The sequence below is a fragment of the Strix uralensis genome, chromosome 15 (assembly GCF_047716275.1).
Source record: "Strix uralensis isolate ZFMK-TIS-50842 chromosome 15, bStrUra1, whole genome shotgun sequence".
In the NCBI taxonomy this organism is placed as follows: domain Eukaryota; kingdom Metazoa; phylum Chordata; class Aves; order Strigiformes; family Strigidae; genus Strix; species Strix uralensis.
The window spans coordinates 9,998,403-10,017,037 of NC_133986.1; the positions used below are offsets into that span (position 1 = coordinate 9,998,403).

Genomic DNA, 18,635 nt, shown 5'->3' on the forward strand with positions numbered 1-18,635 from the left:
CATGACTATACAGCTGTATTGGCTTTAGACATCCAAAATGAATGTTTCAAGAAATCATGTCAAGTGTTCATGTGAATCCACTCTCACTATATCCTGATATTTGATGTGCTTGTATTTCTGTCTGGTTTATTTCAGGAATTTGCAGCGCTTACAAAAGAGCTAAATGTATGCAGGGAGCAGCTGCTTGAAAGGGAAGAAGAAATCGCTGAACTGAAAGCAGAAAGAAATAACACGAGGGTTAGTTCCTTGTCATCTTCAAGATCACCATTGTTAAAACATCCAGCTACAGGGAGAAAAACATTGAATGTTGAATTGGAAAAGCTAAATGTATTTTTTTCCCAGATATGTGCACATGAATCTCCTGGAAGTTTTCAGTGTTTTGATTAAGAAATTTTGGAAGCTTACGCACAGCTCCAAATAGTGCTGTGCAGAATCAGGAAAAGTTTGTAAGACTGCATTGCTACCTGTCATTCTGCTTTCTTCTTGTTAAAGTTTTGTAATTGTATGACACCCGAGATCAGAGGAATGTAATGGGCAAGCTGTACTGATCTGTTTCAGTGTAAGCTGCTGGCAGAACAGTTGCTCTCCGATTTAGAGCATTTCCTCTGTGTATCCTTCTGAAAAGCATGCATTCCCTCAGATTGGTGATGGATCCAAAAGACCTGGTTAAGTAGAAATCTCGTTTTAAAAACTAGATTGAGAGAGTGGTAGGAAATGTGTTAGCTCTGATACAAGTTCTGACATGGGTAAAATGTTGAAAACAGGTCCTAATGCTTGATATAATACTCTGGCTCACAGATTTGAAGTTTAGAACTCAAAACTTGATGTTTTAGGAGGCAGAGTTTTCTGCAGCTATGCCAAACAGAGATAAGCATTGTTCCTTTTTTTTTTTTAGCTATTACTGGAACATTTGGAGTGTCTTGTCTCCAGGCATGAGCGGTCTCTCAGAATGACTGTTGTAAAGAGACAAGCTCAGTCTCCAGCAGGAGTTTCTAGTGAAGTAGAAGTTCTCAAAGCACTAAAATCTTTATTTGAACACCATAAAGCCCTTGATGAAAAGGTAATGAAATGTGGTAGCTAATGTCTTCTCATCCTGTCTCCTCTTCCTTTTGCATGGACTATGCAGCTGTTCATACTGAAGTTGCAGAAGTCAGGTTCTCTGAACTTTTCTCTGTATTAAGGTAGTGTCTTTGCTATAACTGCATCAGTAACTGCCCTCTTAAATTAATATGTCATGCTAAAGCAAGGTGCTGTAGTTTATTCTAGTACTTCATTAACTGTCCTAATGTAAACTAAGGGTGGTTCAGGGGCAACGTATTTGTTGTAGGAATGGGTGCATTTTGTTACCTGTATTATAGCAGGATTTAGCCTTTTGATTATGTAGCACAAGAAATGGACTAGAGAGAACAGGAGGAGAGGAATCTGCTTACACTGTGGTGCAAAATAAAGCTGAATTCAACAGACTCCACCCTTCAGTTGTGCCTGATGTTGGTAGCAGGATATGCAAGTGGTAAAGTTGACTGTGAATTTTGCTGCCAACTCATAGTTTGCCTAACCTTGTATATAAAGTCTGGCAAATTATTTTACGTAGAATTCTGTTTCTTCTTCTGTGTTGTAAATAAGCAAAAGCATACACACTCTGTGCCTTACAAAAGAATAAGCAAATTCTGGATATGTTTAATTCTTGGCTAAATGTACAGGTCATGTTGAGATACAATTTGCTTATGACTAAAAAGGAAAAGCTAGATTTTAAGATATGAATTGTTTCTCTAGAAGGTTTTTCATAGCATATGTTATAATTACTGACTCAAGATTAAGTAGCTCTTTAAGTGTAATGGAAATAGTGTCATTTATTATCTGAAAGGGCATGACAATAAATGAAATTGATTTATTTTTAATCTGAATGATTTCAAATTATTTGAAATTACCCTTTTAGGTGAGGGAGAGGTTACGAGTAGCACTTGAAAGATGTAGCTTATTGGAAGAAGAACTAGGTACTACGCATAAAGAGGTAGGTTTCTTTTTTAAAAAAAAGATGACTTCATGTGTGCATTGTGGGTGTTTAGTCAATATTTGTACACAGTAATTTATTCGGTTATTAAAGTTCACTTTCACTTCTTGTTTTTGATTCCCGCCCCCCCTAACTGGGATAACTATAATTTTTAACTTAGCCACTTTGAGAGAGCAGAAAAGGAAAAACAAACCCACCCACCCCACAAAAAAGAAAAAAAAAGAAAAAAAAAACAACAAAAAAGTCCTAACAAAACCAGTTTCTGTGGCTTTAAAATAAGAATTTTTAGGTTGCAATGGCATAAGGTTTTGAGTGCCTGTGCCATATTTTATTAATACATACCTTGCAATAGAATCAGTAATTGTTGTTTTTCTCCTTTGCTTTTGCAGCTGTTCCTTATATTATTAGTGAGAAAGGAATTGACTTGAAACATATGTATATAAACTTTTCTTTTCTTTTTAGTTAATGATTCTGAAAGAGCAAAATAATCAGAAGAAAACACTTCCAGATGGGATGCTGGATATAAATCATGAACAAGAAAATACACCAACTACAAATGGGAAGGTACAGCTATTTACTTTTTTAGTTCATGTCTGATTTTTAATAATTAACTATAATACTTAAATTTTAAACTATATTAAAAGATTTTTTGAGTGAAGATTTAATGAAAAAGTCTCAGTTACCACAATTTCAATTTTTGCAGTCTATCCAATAATAAAATTATCTTGAGAGGGATGTTTACTGGTAAGTAACAGTTTGTTTTTCAAATTTCTGTGTAACATGCAAGTACTTTTTTTCCCCTGTTTAACAGCGATCCTCTGATGGTTCTTTATGCCATGATGAAAACCTTGCTAAAGTGATCGAACTTCAAGACATCATAGATAAACAAAACAAAGAGCAGACACAAATGAAAGAACGTCTTACTGCTTTGTCTAGTAGAGTAACAGAGCTGGAAGAAGATCTTGACACAGCTAGAAAAGACTTAATAAAATCTGAAGAAATGAATACAAAGTTACAGAGAGATGTTCGAGAGGTGAGGAATAAACTGTCAAAATTTGGGTAGTCACAAATGCAACTGCTTTATAAAATTTTGGTGTCATCGGTGCTTACTTATACTCTTATGCTTTTGAATGTCTTTGATAGGTGAGAAGAAAATTGTTTAGGGCATGATGGTGCAAAGAATTTTATTGAAAAGACCAGTCGCTTAAGAAAATTTGTCTTCAGATTAAATCTATGACTAACTAGATACTTCACAAATATATTAAATTAGAGATTTAGCATTGCGAACATTAACATGTTCTTGTAAAGATGCTTGTCATAAATGCTAATTAGTTAATATATGATTAACTAGACAATTCACAAATATGCTAGAGATTTAGCATTGCAGACTTTAACATGTTCTTGAAAACATGCTTGATCTTGTCATAAATGCTCAGCTTATTCATGAAGTTTTAAGTTTTTTATTTTTAAAGAGGTACGTGGTTGATGAATCGCTTTAATTTCAGTGGTGTGATTGACAGTTCCTGTTACTGATCAATCACTAATCTCCAAGGTCCTATGTATTGCAGTGTACTGTATCCTTACTAAATAGAAGGGGAGCTTAGTTAAATCCAAGAACGCTCTGACCGTTCCCGGGAAGTAAGAACTTCTAAGCCTAGTGAGACTACTCTTTCTACTTCATTTTTCACTGAGAGTAATAGCAGAGTATATCTGATTTTTATTTTTTTATTATTGTTTTTGGTTTGTGGGTTTTCACCCCAGTTTGATCACTAAATACTTATCCCTTATATTCTGAGTTCTGCCCTGTGTCTTGCATAGACTATGGCCCAAAAGGAAGACATGGAAGAGAGAATTACAACTCTTGAGAAACGCTACCTCGCTGCACAACGTGAAGCTACATCTGTGCATGACCTCAATGATAAACTTGAAAATGAAATTGCCACTAAAGACTCCATGCATCGACAGGTTGTAATTTGAAATAAGATAAAGTATATTTTGCTCAGCATAGAACTAATGGAAATAATTAATGTTCATACTGTAGTACAGCACTTTGCTTTTTGGAAGATAAATGTCATCTGTAATGCAATTGTTTTTCAGTAACTGGAGGAGTGCATTATACAGAATTTCACCCTGGAAATGAAGCTGAGACAGTTTACTGGGGAGAGGAAATGGGTTTGAGCATTTTAGTGCACTTGTTCACGGTGCAGCAGGGCTGTTGACACTATTAGCTGTGGATTTTTAAGGTGTTATGTGTGTATCCAAGCATTTTATTTTGATGTGTGAGAATTACTCATTCTAAGCTCAAACAGTTTTAAAACTTCTGTAGTGTATAGTAATTTTTATAGCCTATCATAGAAATAAATGTTGCCTTACTGTGGGAGGAAATTTGACATATGCTTGACATGAAGTAGTCCAACTTTATAAACCAGAAATGGCTGTTTAGCCAATCACTTTCTAACTAGAGGCAGGCAACTCTTAGTGAACAAGAGAAGTCCCTTTTAGTATAATTCTTAAAAGAAGTTGTACACACTTTAAATAAAAATAAATTTTGCGATGGTATGCTTAGTGTTACTTAGAATATGAAAGAACTTTTTCCTTGATGTAACTCAAAGTTTTAGCTCAACCTTGACATAGAAAATTCAGAACCTTGTTCAATGCTTCCCGTACCATAACTGTGTTTATTTGGTGATATACTTGGTTTCAGAATATACAAAGTCACCTGCAGAAAAAAATTTGTAGAGAAAAACATTTTCTCAGCTAACGAAGGGGAGGATGCCACATCTTTGGTTATGAAGCCAGTTTTGGACAGTTTGTTCTCCGTAGGGCCAGTAAAGGCAGCAGTCTGTATCCTTACCTTCCTTTTTGATGAAAATTGTTACCGTTTTAACACTAAACATTTACTGATCATAATCCTGTGTAGAGTGAAGATAAGAATAGGCAATTGCAAGAACGACTGGAACTAGCTGAGCAAAAGCTGCAGCAGACTTTGAGAAAAGCTGAAACTTTGCCAGAGGTGGAAGCTGAGCTGGCACAGAGAGTTGCAGCACTTTCAAAGGTGAGTCAATGGGACAGTGTCCTCAAGACTCTCTCATTGGTGCCCTGCTACACAAAATCTGTTCCTAGTGTTGGTTTTGTTACGTTGTTTTTCTGTTTTTTCCACCAACTAGTTCAGAAAATGTTTCTCCTTGTTTTCTGCATTTTCCGTTCATCTCTCTGAACACGGTCTGACTTTTTTTTTAAAATTTCCACTTGTTGGAACTTGAGCAGGTGTTAGTTTATGAAAACGTCTCTCTGAATTACTATTTTGTTGCTTTTTATTAAAATTCATTCAATAATAGGCGTAATGTCTTCTAAACCAAGAACTGTTTCTGAAAGGGAAACCCAAATTTCTTCCAAGTGAGGAATGTGGGGAATGAGAGAAATAATGGTACTCATTAATATTAAGATTTTTTAGAAGTCTGCAAATGAAATAATGACGTCTGAAGAATTATATGTAGTAACTACAAATGAGCCTTTTCAAGTGTGTGTGTGTGTGTTTTCCTTTAAAGTCTTAGTTTCATTTCTTTCCCTGTTATCTTTCCTGTCCCTAACTGGCTCTGTAGTCTGACCTTTTGTCTCCTGGGAGCTCTGCTGCTAAAGATGCTAAAGTATTGGAACTTACCACCAAGCTTAGGAAGGTAGAATTTGTGTATTAGTCCTTGTTTCTGCTTGCTGCTTTCTGCTTTGTCATGATTACTAACAAAGGGTCATATTGTCTAGGCTAGCAAGGAAAAGCTAAAAATGCTGCTTTTTTTTTTTTTTTTTTTAAATTCTTGGGGATATGAATGAACTTCTGCTGTTGCAAGCTCATTTCCGAATAGTGGTTGATTCACGGTAGTTAGGGGTGAGAGGCTTCATCATTTTGTTACTTACCATGTGAACTCTTACTAGGCTCTTTTAGTGACAGAGAGGCATCTGTTCTGCATTGTGTATTACCATAAATGGCAGTTGCGCAAAGCATGTTAGATATATTGTGCTTCAATGTTTCTATGCTTTTGAAACCTTTTTAGAAAAAAAAAAAATTCTAATTTTGTTTTCAAATTGACAGGCTGAGGAGAGACATGGCAATATAGAGGAACGACTGAGACAGATGGAAGCACAGCTAGAAGAAAAGAATCAAGAACTGCAAAGGGTACTGTACATATTTTTGGCAAAGATACAAGGCTGAAAGAATCTAATCCCCTTCGTGGCTGCCTACCATTCAGCAAAGCTGTTTTTATTTCTCATCTCTAAAATAAAGCCAGAGTTTAGGCTGGCTGGTAGTTGGGAGATTTGAGCCACTGTACTATGGCTAACCTTAAATTTCAAAAAAAAGCTGAAGGTCTCCATTGAAAGTTTGAAAATATGTTTGGAAATATCTAATTGCTAGTGATCCTTTCTGATGAAAACAGATGAAAACTGGATGAATTAAATGACTGTGGAAAAATTGGTTCCTAGGTTATAAATAATGGAAATGGTTCTGAAATCTGCTTTTTCTTGAAGTGTGAGCTTAGACTTTCAAATTTCTGATCTTGAAACAATTATTAAAGTATTAAGTGTCCCTTATACTCCCTTACAGAGTCATGGAGGTAGATGCAGTATTCCTTATTCCTTTGGAAAAATATTTCTATTAAAGAAAATGCATTTGGATTAAAGAAAGCTTACTGTTTTTACAACCTGGAAATTGTTATAGACGTAAATTTTAAATTATTTCAGTAGCTTTTATGTATCTTAGGCTAGACAGAGAGAGAAGATGAATGAAGAGCATAATAAACGTTTGTCAGAAACTGTTGATAAGCTTCTGTCTGAATCTAATGAAAGGCTCCAGCTTCATCTCAAGGAAAGGATGGCTGCCTTGGAAGATAAGGTAACAAGTTCCATTCCAGCATATAAATTAATTATATGCTCAGCATTCGGTAGTGATTTGTGTATTTTGCAATGTGTCTCTCTAACTTCAAGTAAATAAATACTAAATCTTTATTAAGTCGTTTCTGATAAGGCTGTTTTCTATTGTGGATTTAAAAAATATGTTCTCAGAATTAATTTTTTTTTTTTGAGGTTGTCCCTGGGCATTGTACTACAGTGTTGAGAAGACACCTTTTAAGAAGCTTTATCCTTTCCTAGTTGACTGGTGTGGTCTGCATAGACTCATCCAGTGTAATACAGGACGTCTAAAGAATTAGGACAAGAACTTTGACCTTTTCAGTTCAGTTTCTTTTATTTCCCACTGTTTTTGTCAGAACCAGTTACCCTGAATCATTGTGGGATTCTTACAAGTTGAAACAGTCTTACATTTTCTTCCTAGGTAGATAATTTTGAGACAGGTTATGTGATTGTAAATTGGCTGTTCCCTGTGTTGTCAATGCACATCTCAGTTTTCCCCTGTATTCAATTCACCTTCTAATTTGTGACATACTTTATTCTGTTGCTTTCCCTTCTGCTTTGGATCTATGTGTTTACGGATTTTTCTTCCATGCATGCTGAAGTCAGATTCCCTTATTCTGCATCAAACAAAGCAGTGTCTTCTAAAGTAGCACTTTGCTTGATGCTGTCTTTGAATTGCTTTGCCTTGGATTAAAAAAATACTGTTTCTTTTACTGGACGGTGAAGTGACCATCTGGAGAAATGTGTCAATAAAAGCTGAGTGGCTTTTGTTTTAAAGTCATGGGAATAAAATGCTTCAGTTGCAATATATAATGATGTATTCAGACTTTTAATAAATGTTTGCTTTCTCTTGCATTCATGTCAGCTCAGTTCTCCTCCCTAAACCATCAGTCAGGTATCTGTCATGTCTTTCCAGAATTCCAGCACTGTGCTGCCCTCAGATCATTACAAAGATTTAGTTTGTTCTTTTCCCTGCTTCTGTGCTCTCAGAGCTGGGAGGAATTGAGTAGTGCAGAACAAGTGTAGGTCCTACTGATTCTCGTCCTTTGAGTTAATGATAAGGTGCTTATCAACTGGCATCTAAGGCTGCAAACTGTCTTGTGCTTTTTAGTTAACATCACTATTTTCAAGATCACCAGCTGCTCCTAATACTTCAGAAATTCTTGTTATGGGCCTTGTTGTGACATCAACAAGGTTGCTCTAACAGTCTTTATAAATCCAATTTCTGAGAAACAGCTGACTGCATTTTTTTTTTTTTTTTAACACTTGAATACTGGGGGAGTGTCTTTGGGTTGACCCTTCCTCCCCTTTGCCTTCCAAACCCTAATTATGTTCATGAATAATGAGGAAAATCTAATTGTCCTTCGCTGTGAGTAACGGCTTCTAGAAAAGTATTCTTGCTCTGTCTTCCAGCTCGTTCTTTTATGATAAGTTGGGAAGAAACATGCAGGTAAAATTCTAAGACTTTCTTCTGATCGCTTGGGATTTTTTCCCAGAATGATTCTTTTGTTCACATATGAAACTTTATTTGCATCTTAAATGTGTAATAATGGTATTACCTCAAGGAAATGTGTTTAGCAGAAGTTTTTGGTACGGGTAGAAAAGGAAAAGAAAGTGACCCAGTTACAAATTTCCTATTAGAAGGGAGAATCTCAGATTTTTTTTTTTCCCCCCCCCCCTTGGTATCACATAAATACAGTCAAATACAGTAGTTGAAATTCTTTTCGATTTGTTGTAGCTCTCAAATGTTTCTTAATTCTCAGATGATTCTTAGTCTGAATTTGAAAACTGCTTTGAGTAGAGATTGTAATAGTCATGTTCACTGGAATTGTCTAGAAATCATGGTATAACTGTAAAGATGACTGCTCCGCTGTTGATGAAGGCCCTTAAGTCAATGAGTGTTGTAGTTCTGGAGGTACAGTACATCCAAGAAATTACTGTGTAGTAATTTTGGAGATCAGGCAAGTGAAAATAAAATGAAAACCTAATGATAACAGCCGGTAATGCCTTAGTAACCAATCAGTGAATTACTCTGAATTATTTTAGCTGCCTAATTTTTTTTTTTTACTAGTTTGTCAAACAGAGCTTTAAAAGGCTGATATTGGTATTAAATTTTTATGGAACTTGTAGTATTACTAAATCCATTATTTAGAGGGCTGTACATGTGAAAGGATAAACCTTCAACTATAATCAAAGTGAGATGATGTAAGCAATAAAGTATCTGTAACTTAAGATGCATCTGTATAATGTTGACTGAATTTTTTTATACTCGGTTATGGTTTAAGAATCGAATGCTTTTGTAAGTAGCATAATTTGTAATACATTTTATTTTAGAATTCACTTCTTCGAGAAATTGAAAATGCAAAAAAACAAGTAGAGGAACTTCAGCATGAAAAGGTATAATACACATTTCTAAAATATTATATTGGAAAATAATTGCTGCATTGCTACATAGCAGGACCAGATTTGAATTCCACCATAAAACTCCACATTACCTGGTCTGTTTAAAAGTAGGGAGCTATTACTGCTTGTTTTATGGTATTGTATACCTCAGTTTTATGATGATTTTCTGAATATGTAAAGTGGCTGGATATATTGGTAATTTGAAGTTTGAAGATTGCATAGAATTTTTTTACTGTTGTATGTATGACCTTGAACAGTAAAAAGAAAAGATAAATACTTTTAATGTTGGGTATTTTCCTGTAAGTTTTTTCTTAAAGTACTGGGTATCATGAAAAGCTTGTTTGACTGATAAAAATTTTTAAAGTTTTAAGAATTGGGGGGCAAGGAGAGAAATATTTTAGACTTGGCTTCTCCTTTGCAATAGCAGCTGTTTGGTGTTTTGCTTGTCCTGGAACTGACAAGTTTTCTTCTTGAATAATAGTGGTGGGGCCTTTCATTTCTTTACATCCTTAAGCAGTGACAATTGATTTTGTGGTCACGCTATCTGTTCTGAAATAATACTTGTTATTGCTTATTAAATCACAGGTGTACTGCATCTCCCCAAATCATTCTAGTAAGTAGCTAGGCCAAACTGTAGAGGCTGTGCTTCTGTAATAAAACGAAGAACGCATTCAGAATATTTTGCAGAATGTGCTTTGAATTTTTGTATGTGTAGGCCAGCAGTTTTCACACAAGGCACCAGATGTTCATCATCAGCCACTTTTTATTAGTCTTCCGTTGTTTTCTCATTCATTGGATTTCTCTGTTGTTAAATTCTGAGTTTCTAGAGCATGTAAAAATGTCCAAGTTAAAAGTGAATGCATTTAGAACTTTTTGTGCACAGAGCTTAAATCTTGCTTCTTATCACTTAATTTTAGTAAAGTTAGTAATATGTCAATTTTAGTAGCTGTTTTTAAAATATATATTGTCATTACCTAGAGTCACAGTGTAGAGAGGCAACAGAATTATTCTTGGATGCCCTTTTGTGATGGTGCTGTATTGTGTGTAGCAAAATCATTTTTTATGTTTTACATTGTTGAAGGGTATGTTTTAAAATCTGTTATTTCTGAGTTTCATAGAAATGAGATCAAAAAACTAAAAGTTAGTTTATAAATCAGTATTTGACACTGATTTTTTTTTTAAGCATAATGTTATGTATCTTATCTATTTATTTTTACAGGATCAACTTGTATTAAATGTTGAAGCATTAAGGGCTGAAAATGACCAAGTGAGACTCAGAGCCACATCACTTCATCACAGGTACCAGCACTTAATTGTAGTTTAGTTTTTTACAATTTCTTTAGTCACTTTGTTAAATGTAATTTTGTCTATTATAAGTGAAAATACTTTAGTCATAGCTATAACACCTATTCTTTATAGAGCATATAAAGCAGTTTTTATACTGCTTAAAAAAAAGACATAAAAGGAATCATTTAAATGGGTTTTTTGATTTGTTTCCCCCTTTCCCTACTTTTGTAAGGATAAAATGTTTCTTCATGTTCTAGCCGACCAGATTTCAGATACCCTTTGACATCTTCATCAGTGGCTGACAGTCACGCAGACTCCTATGGCACATCATCAGTGTTAAGGCGTCCCCAGAAAGGACGTTTGGCAGCTCTCAGAGATGAGCCTTCGAAGGTAATAGAACTCTGAAATCAAAATAAAGATAAAACTTTAGCAACAAAATAGATTAGATGAGGCTAATCTATTGCAAGGATTTTTTAGAATTAGGAGTACATAGCAATAAACTGCTGGATTTTATATATCCTGTTTTACTAACTAATGCACAGCTGCTAGTCTTTTTAATTGTTAACAAATAATTGCAAAACTATGGTTTTGAAGTCCAATGTGTTTTAAGTATGATAAGCTTGTAAAATATAATTTTAAACAGTCCTATTTTTGTGTCTATACACTAATCTAACATGGTACTGCTCTGGAAGCAATTTGAAGTCCCTTTCGGGACACAGAAGTTCTCATTACATAAAGCTGATTCCAAAATTCTTGTAGGATTTGATAGCAAAATTCTACTGTTACTGTATATAGCCAAGATATGTGATGTTTTCATTTATTCAATGGAACTGTCCATTTTAAAATTTGACTTAACTGTAAGATGCAAAGTTTTCTACATTATAGCTTTTTTTACATTTCTCTAAACATTGCTGTCTTGATGGATGCATTCAGCATGTAAGTGGACTTTTTAAAAATTATTTTAAACATCTTAAAACAGTAGGAATGTCATGTTTTTTCCCATTTGAGTTTGTATATTTTTTTTTATTAATTCTCTTAGGTTCAAACTCTGAACGAGCAGGACTGGGAGCGAGCCCAGCAAGCAAGTGTATTGGCAAATGTGGCGCAAGCATTTGAAAGTGATGTTGATGTGTCTGATGTTGAGGATGATAGGGAGACTATATTCAGTTCAGTTGATCTGCTATCACCAAGTGGTCAGGCTGATGCTCAGACTTTGGCCATGATGCTTCAAGAACAGTTGGATGCAATCAACAAAGAGATTAGGTATGGTCTATCTGCTGTTAAGGTTTTAATAAAAATGAGTTTCTGTGACAGTAGAAATCCTTTTTGTGTGGTGACTCAGAAAGTGGTGGTTGCACATTCAGTTTTTGGGAGGGCACATTTAACAGAAGTAACTAGTTTGCCTAAGTACTCTTTTCAGGTTCTTTGTCTTCAGTCCCATTTGTGGAAGGAATTGTGTATTACTGGTTTGACAGAAGCCTCTGCACGGTGGTAATAGCAGTAGTGTTTACCACTTTTTTTGGATTGGGTTAGAAGATTTTTTCAGTGAGCCTGTTTTGTCTGACAAGCACTGCTTCTTTCTAATGCCTGAGTCAGGCATTCTGTTTATATGGTCCTTGTTTGAATGTCATATTCCTTTGAAACCTTTTTTCTTTTAGACTTATACAAGAAGAAAAGGAAAACACAGAGCAGCGTGCAGAGGAGATTGAAAGCAGAGTGGGGAGTGGAAGTTTGGATGCCCATGGCCGATTCCGGTCCATGAGCTCCATTCCTCCTCCCTATGCAAGTGGTTCACTGGCTGGTTCTTCCCCGCCTGGCAGTGGCCGCTCCACCCCAAGGCGGATTCCACATAGTCCAGCTCGGGAAGTGGACAGACTGGGTATTATGACACTGGTAAGTATCCATTAACTTGAATTTTTCAGAAGAGTGTTCCTTTTCTCTAGGAAATGGGTTGTTTGATTTACCCTTTCTCTCCTTCTTACTCAGCTGTATTTTTCCTTTCTCTAGGTTTTTCTACTGCTTCCTTTCAACTTCTATAAAAAGTGTAAGATACAGTCATAATGATTAGGAAAAACGTTCAGAACTCAAGTCTATTATTTGGTCAACATCTCATGCCTAAGTATTCCTTCTATTGTTATGGTCTTTCTTCTGACTTCACTTCCTAGAAGAAATAATGTTTTCTTTTTAACCCCTGCTACAACAACCACATTCTCCCTCTGCTTTAAACTTTACTTTTAGCAGTCCACTATTCCACTAAATATTCAGCTTAAAAGTGATTTGCATATATTGCATTAATCTTGAGGATTGTGAAGGTATCAAAGCTGTTTTAATATTAATAAGTGCTAGTGTCTTGTTTTAGCCTATTAAGACTGGTAGGTAAGAGAAGTATCTGTTAGACCTAGTCACTGATGCAGTCGCAGCTTGGGTTTAGATCAGTGAGTAGAGAAAGATGGATCCATTCTTTTGACATTCATTAGAAAAATTAGTCCTTTTAAGGAGCTGCTTTATGCACGTAAACCTATCTGTGAAAACAAGATCCAAGTTTTCCACTTTCTTTTTTACATAAACGTTAAGGAAACCTAACAGTGTCTCATATTTGGGATACCTTTCACTAAGGAGCATCTTGGATACAGGTATTTATTTGCAAGCCCTCTCCAGGAAAAGCTCCTTCTCTAATTTAGTTCTATGTACATTACCTTGTCTCCAGATTTACATATGCATTTGGAAACTGTACTTAGTAGTTGTACATACAACACCATACTCGGTATACCTTATTGTCTTGGATTACTGTACTCGTATCATGCCTATACCATACTAATCAGTAAACAAGGAATGCTATCCATCACTGTAAGGGCAGGTGGACAGTAAATGACTGACTTGGCTCATTTAGGTCTCTTACAGGAGTGTTTAAAAACAAGTATTCCAGCTAACTACTTTTTCTGGCTTTTTTTGGAATGTGTACATATACCAAGAAGTCTATTTTTTCATAAAAATTTCCCCTTGAATTTAAAAGAAGAATAAATAAATCATTATACTAGCTCTAGCCGTGTATCCAGGGTCAAGCACACTTCTCTTACAGAAACTAACAAATTTCAGTATGTGAAGTGCTTTATATTCTAATGTTTCACAGTAATAAGTAGTTAAGCTAAGTACTTCTTTTACAGAAAACCATATACAAATTTAAGTAGCTATTTTCATGAAAACAGATCAGAAGAATGTGTGCCTTGTGTTAAAAACTAATGTAATTGAACAGAAGTTAACTGTAATGAAGTTCACTTTACATTGTAAGAATTGTGAATCAAAGGCACCTGATCCATTGTTTGCAGTTGCATCTGTCTGATGTTTTTGTACCTGGCAACTGATTTGTGAAAGCATGAAAAGAAGAAGCTATGCTTCTAGAATTACAGAACGAGAGCTTTCTAGAAACTTTTGGAAATGGCTATTATGAATTATCAGACTAGATGTGTTCTTGTAGGTTGTTTTTTTCAATGTTCTAATAGAAAGTTGTATTAGTTTATGAGCACGATGGCAACATTAGCTTAATGCGAACTGCAGTGGTGGTGTTTGGCAGTTCAGTTAGCTGAAAATCCCTCATGATTAAAATTAAATAAAAAGCATCAACATGATAAATTGTGAAACCTACAGCTCTCTTGAACAGTTCTTGTGGACAGTTTTTATTCTATATGGTAAACATTTTCATTTTTATGGGTTATGAGATTTAATAGATGAAAGATCCAGCAAGGGTAAAGTGAATCTGCTGCAATTTGTTGAATAACTTGGGGAGGGACTAGATGACCTTTAAAGGTCCCTTCCAATCCAAACCCTTCTATGATTCTGTGAACTTAAGATTTATTAACATAGTACTCTCTGGTCAGGTTGAACAAAACTTTGCATATTAATACTGCATAGTTTACATGTATTCTCAATAAAAAGTGATTAAAATTTGTCATTTATGGGAAGGAAACAACACACAATTCCCCAACTTCAAAGAGGACTGACAGGTTACAGCCTTTTGAAATAATTTGTTGTCAAATACAATGATTACTATTAAATTATCTATAGCTTTTGTCATCATTGGTCTGAGTAACTTAACTCGTTTATGTAACTCAGGGTTGCTGCTTTGCTCTGTGCACTGGCAGAGATGAGAAGTACCTAGGAAGTGAGATATGGCGGCTTCTGGAGTGGATGGAGGGTAGAATAAAACCGGTGGTAGACTCTTGCTCAAACATTCCAGCACTTCAAACTTAGTAAAAAAGAACCGAATACTGTTACTGTATAGAAATCAGCCATTGATACTCTTTCACAGTTATTAAAGTATGGCTGCTTTTTATGCTGTGTAGGAAACAACTGCAGAAATTGCTAAGGTGTGAGAAGGGACTAGTGCAGACAACGTATTAAGCCTGCTATGGCTACCATGTAGGTTATACAGTTCAAGGCAAGTCCTTGACATACAACTGGAAATCCTCTCACCTTTTAAAAGCAACACCTTATGCCCCACCATACTGTTTTTCTTGCTGAAGATAATGCACGTTTTGTGTGCTAATTTGCCTATGGTACCAGTACATTCAAGTATCGATGGTACTTTTGTAGATAACCAACTCTAAGTCTTGATTTTTTTTTTAATTCCTTTTCCCCTCTTCAGGGATATGTTTAAGTAATCTGTGATTTGAAGAGTACTTCATACTCTGTATCTTTCTTTGTGCCATTGCTGTAATTGTTATTTATATTCTCCCTAATATGTTTTGTCTGTACTAGTTGTTTCAGTCTGTGCTACAGTTTGCAATAAATACAGCTTTTCCAAATTTCTTTTCTTTGCATGCATCTATCAGCCTAGTGATTTAAGGAAACACCGTAGAAAGGTAAAAATCTTTAGTTTATTTACTGGTGTGCCCTTTCATCTCCTTCCCTGTCCCCAAACTCGTTAATGAATAACAGGAACATAAAAGAAAGCATTTGCAGGGTAACTATAATAAAGCAAGATTATATGCGCTTTGATATTAAATATAAAATGGTTTATCATCTTAAGTGTGGGTTTGTTTTGTGGTTTGTTGTTGTTTGGCTTTTTTTGTTGGTGTGGGGGACTATTGTGTTGCTTTCTGTTCGTAACCACTATTTTGCAATCTTCATGAAACAATATTTAATTTTGAAGATCTGTTAGTGCACACACAAGTAAGTCCTAATTTCTGTTACTCAAACTTTGCGATAAGCTATAGCCACAGGTGTGTATAAACTGACTTCATAGAATGGGTAATCTTGCTGATGATTGTCAAAACGTGTAATGGTGAGAATCAAGATGTCTTCTTTACACAGGACTCTTTGGTTTTCTGTCTTTGCACTTGCTTATACTGAATTCAGGTATATTAGTTTTATGGTGCTGAAGATGTTATGTTAGTACTTAGCTCTACGAATGAATAAAAGATGAGTGCTACTTGCTCATTTCACTAGCTTAAGGCTGAAATTTCATAGTTTGTCACTGAAGGTAACAGAAAATTCAGAAGTGAGTCAAAAAATAGGTAACTGCAGAATGGTAAGGGCAAGAGTAATTCTTTAACACTGAAATAATTGATTTTTTTTTTTCTTTCAATATTTTGTGTAGTATTGATACTGCATTCATTACTGTTCTGGCGTTTCCAACTAACCCCTCAAGTTTTCATTCATTTTCCATTAGTCTCCAGCTTCTAGAGAAGAGGTACGAGATGATAAAACTACAATAAAATGTGAGACTTCACCTCCTTCTTCACCTCGATCTTTGCGTTTGGACAGAGTCCAAAAAGGAGCTTTGCATACAGTGAGCCATGAAGATATCAGGGACGTTAGAAAGTAAGTAGCTTGAATAAGTCAGACCTACTAGTAACTTAGTATTTCAGATCATCAGAATACTTTCATAGTTTGGAATTTAGCTATAAATTTAGAAATAAGTTGCAAAATTACCACCATTTTGATTGACAGATGTTCTTTTCAAAGTGCAGAAGTATCTGGGATGGGTTCCACTCAATTATTTCAAACTTCTGTTGTCTGACTCAAGTTGTCAGGACTTGTGTTGTCAACTTTGGCATCTTTGAATTGCACTTTAAACACTTTCTTAAAGGAGTGAGAATTCACTTGTAGTTCCATGCTATAGGATATAAATACTATATTCCTTCCTTTCTTGCACGATTTAGTTGTTTCCACTGTTTTTTCTATTTAATGACCTGTATTTAAGTAGATAGATTTCATGACTCATTAAAAGCTGAAATTTGATGTCATTAGTGAGTTACTGAGCTTTCATTAACTTGCACAGAAACCTGAACTTGACTCTCACTGTTATGCTAGTGAATTTGTACATGTGCTCCTTTGACTTCTTCTTTTGTAAAGTTCAACAGGCTCGCAAGATGGGCAAACAAGTAATCCTAGTAGCAGTAATAGTAGCCAAGATTCTCTTCATAAAGCCCCCAAAAAGAAGGGGATCAAATCCTCTATTGGACGCTTGTTTGGCAAGAAAGAAAAGGGACGACCTGGACAAACGAGCAAGGAAACATTAGGACAAGGTTGGTTTGCCTTTTTTTTTTTTTTTTTCTTCCACAGTAAGAGTGAAAGACTGAATTTTATGATATATGTATCAGTATGTGCGTATTTATGACTGATTATTTTGATGCTGATATACAGCATTTTTTTGGAACTAGTGACACTGAATCTTCTGGCAGGTCCCTTTATGAGTGTAGGATGCAAGTTCAGCTAGTCAGGTATTGCTGTCTTTTAGTCTCCCATAGCCATGTTACTGAACCTTATTGAACTGTTACGGCTTAATTCATGAAAATTTCAACTGTATCTCAGAACTGAAAGAGGCTTTTGTTAGTATTGACACCAACAGTCATGTCTTCACTTCATACCCAAAGGAACTTCCTTGAAACAAACCCAGCTGGCTTAGTAAGTGTTATGGTTACCTTTCTCTCTTGTGTAATCCTTTGCATAAAGCAGTATCCTTGATGTTGATACCAACCATAAGTGATATGGGAACACTGAGAATTCATCTTGCAGATGGTTGAAACATGAGATTCTGTGTGTGACTCTAGCTGGTTTTAGACAGCACCTATTTTGAGTCCATACCAATCTGATTTTCCTCTTTTCATACACCATTTTGATAGGAATATATTCAACTAGAAAATGGAGTGATAGATGGGCTTAGAGGTTTGGCTTTGTACATTTCTGATCAGTATTATGACAAAGGATTAAATACTTCAGGAAAGCAGTAATGATTTTTGAGTTACAACTGGCTAAAACTGAGAAGATAACAAGACTGGTGTGGTTTTTTTGTTTTGTTTTTTTTCTAGTTGGCATGGGAGAAGCAGATAGTTCCTCTCAGGATGCATTAGGCCTCAGCAAGCTTGGAGGTCAGGCAGAAAAAAACAGGAAAATGCAGAAAAAGTAAGTTATCAAATAATTTTAATCCCCTGTTGTTAAGGTATTGCTTTGTTTAAAAATGTTTTGTTTTCTTTTTTGTCCTGTGGCTTGTTTTTTTTTTCCAGGTATTTTTGCTTAGTATGGTGCTATGGCTAATAAGTCTCTGTAAAATTTTTTTTTTACTATTTTTTCCAGAATATTAATAGTAGTATAGGTCATGGTAAGTTTGAAATTAATTTCAGTGCTGAAAACATACCGTTGAAATGCTGTAATAAACAAACTTGGAGATAAAAGTAGACTCTTATCAAACCCACCCCCAAATTTGTTAGATTTAATACCTTACCCAAAGTTGCCTTTGGCTGTTACTTGCTCCACAGTGTGAAAGAGTTGACAGAGTGAAAGCATGAGATGTTCTGTACAGACATCCTTCTGTATGCGTTTGCTTTTTCCATTCTAGCAGGTAACTCTGAAAGTCTTTCCTTTTGCGTTGCAGTTGCTAACTGCTGTTGTGTTCACTAATTTTTTCACTTCTGTTTAAGGTTGTCTTGATGTTTTCTCTCATACATTTTAACAGCTGAAATCTTTTTTCCTTACACCATATAAGCCTGATTTCCTCTTTTTTTTATAAATTATGACTATTTCCTTTTTTAAT

At 35.3% G+C, this 18,635-nt stretch overlaps 1 protein-coding gene across 12 annotated transcripts in view; it reads left to right on the plus strand.

Annotated features, from left to right (window-relative positions):
* The window catches only part of PPFIA1 (PTPRF interacting protein alpha 1), a 59,012-nt gene that overhangs the window by 21,032 nt on the left and 19,345 nt on the right, over positions 1–18,635 (plus strand). For 4 of the 12 annotated variants that reach the window (XM_074884408.1, XM_074884411.1, XM_074884409.1 and 1 more), the window contains exons 3-21: positions 136–237; positions 896–1,060; positions 1,937–2,011; positions 2,474–2,575; positions 2,823–3,044; positions 3,830–3,976; positions 4,932–5,066; positions 5,614–5,688; positions 6,099–6,182; positions 6,765–6,896; positions 9,248–9,310; positions 10,536–10,615; positions 10,861–10,993; positions 11,643–11,866; positions 12,262–12,496; positions 15,433–15,462; positions 16,272–16,423; positions 16,958–17,130; positions 17,914–18,007. In XM_074884408.1, coding sequence (XP_074740509.1) covers positions 136–237; positions 896–1,060; positions 1,937–2,011; positions 2,474–2,575; positions 2,823–3,044; positions 3,830–3,976; positions 4,932–5,066; positions 5,614–5,688; positions 6,099–6,182; positions 6,765–6,896; positions 9,248–9,310; positions 10,536–10,615; positions 10,861–10,993; positions 11,643–11,866; positions 12,262–12,496; positions 15,433–15,462; positions 16,272–16,423; positions 16,958–17,130; positions 17,914–18,007 — 2,423 coding nt within the window. Of the gene's footprint in view, positions 1–135; positions 238–895; positions 1,061–1,936; positions 2,012–2,473; positions 2,576–2,822; positions 3,045–3,807; positions 3,977–4,931; positions 5,067–5,613; positions 5,689–6,098; positions 6,183–6,764; positions 6,897–9,247; positions 9,311–10,535; positions 10,616–10,860; positions 10,994–11,642; positions 11,867–12,261; positions 12,497–15,432; positions 15,463–16,271; positions 16,424–16,957; positions 17,131–17,913; positions 18,008–18,635 lie in introns of those variants that run through there. The other 8 variants (XM_074884410.1, XM_074884415.1, XM_074884416.1 and 5 more) reach the window with 4 other exon arrangements.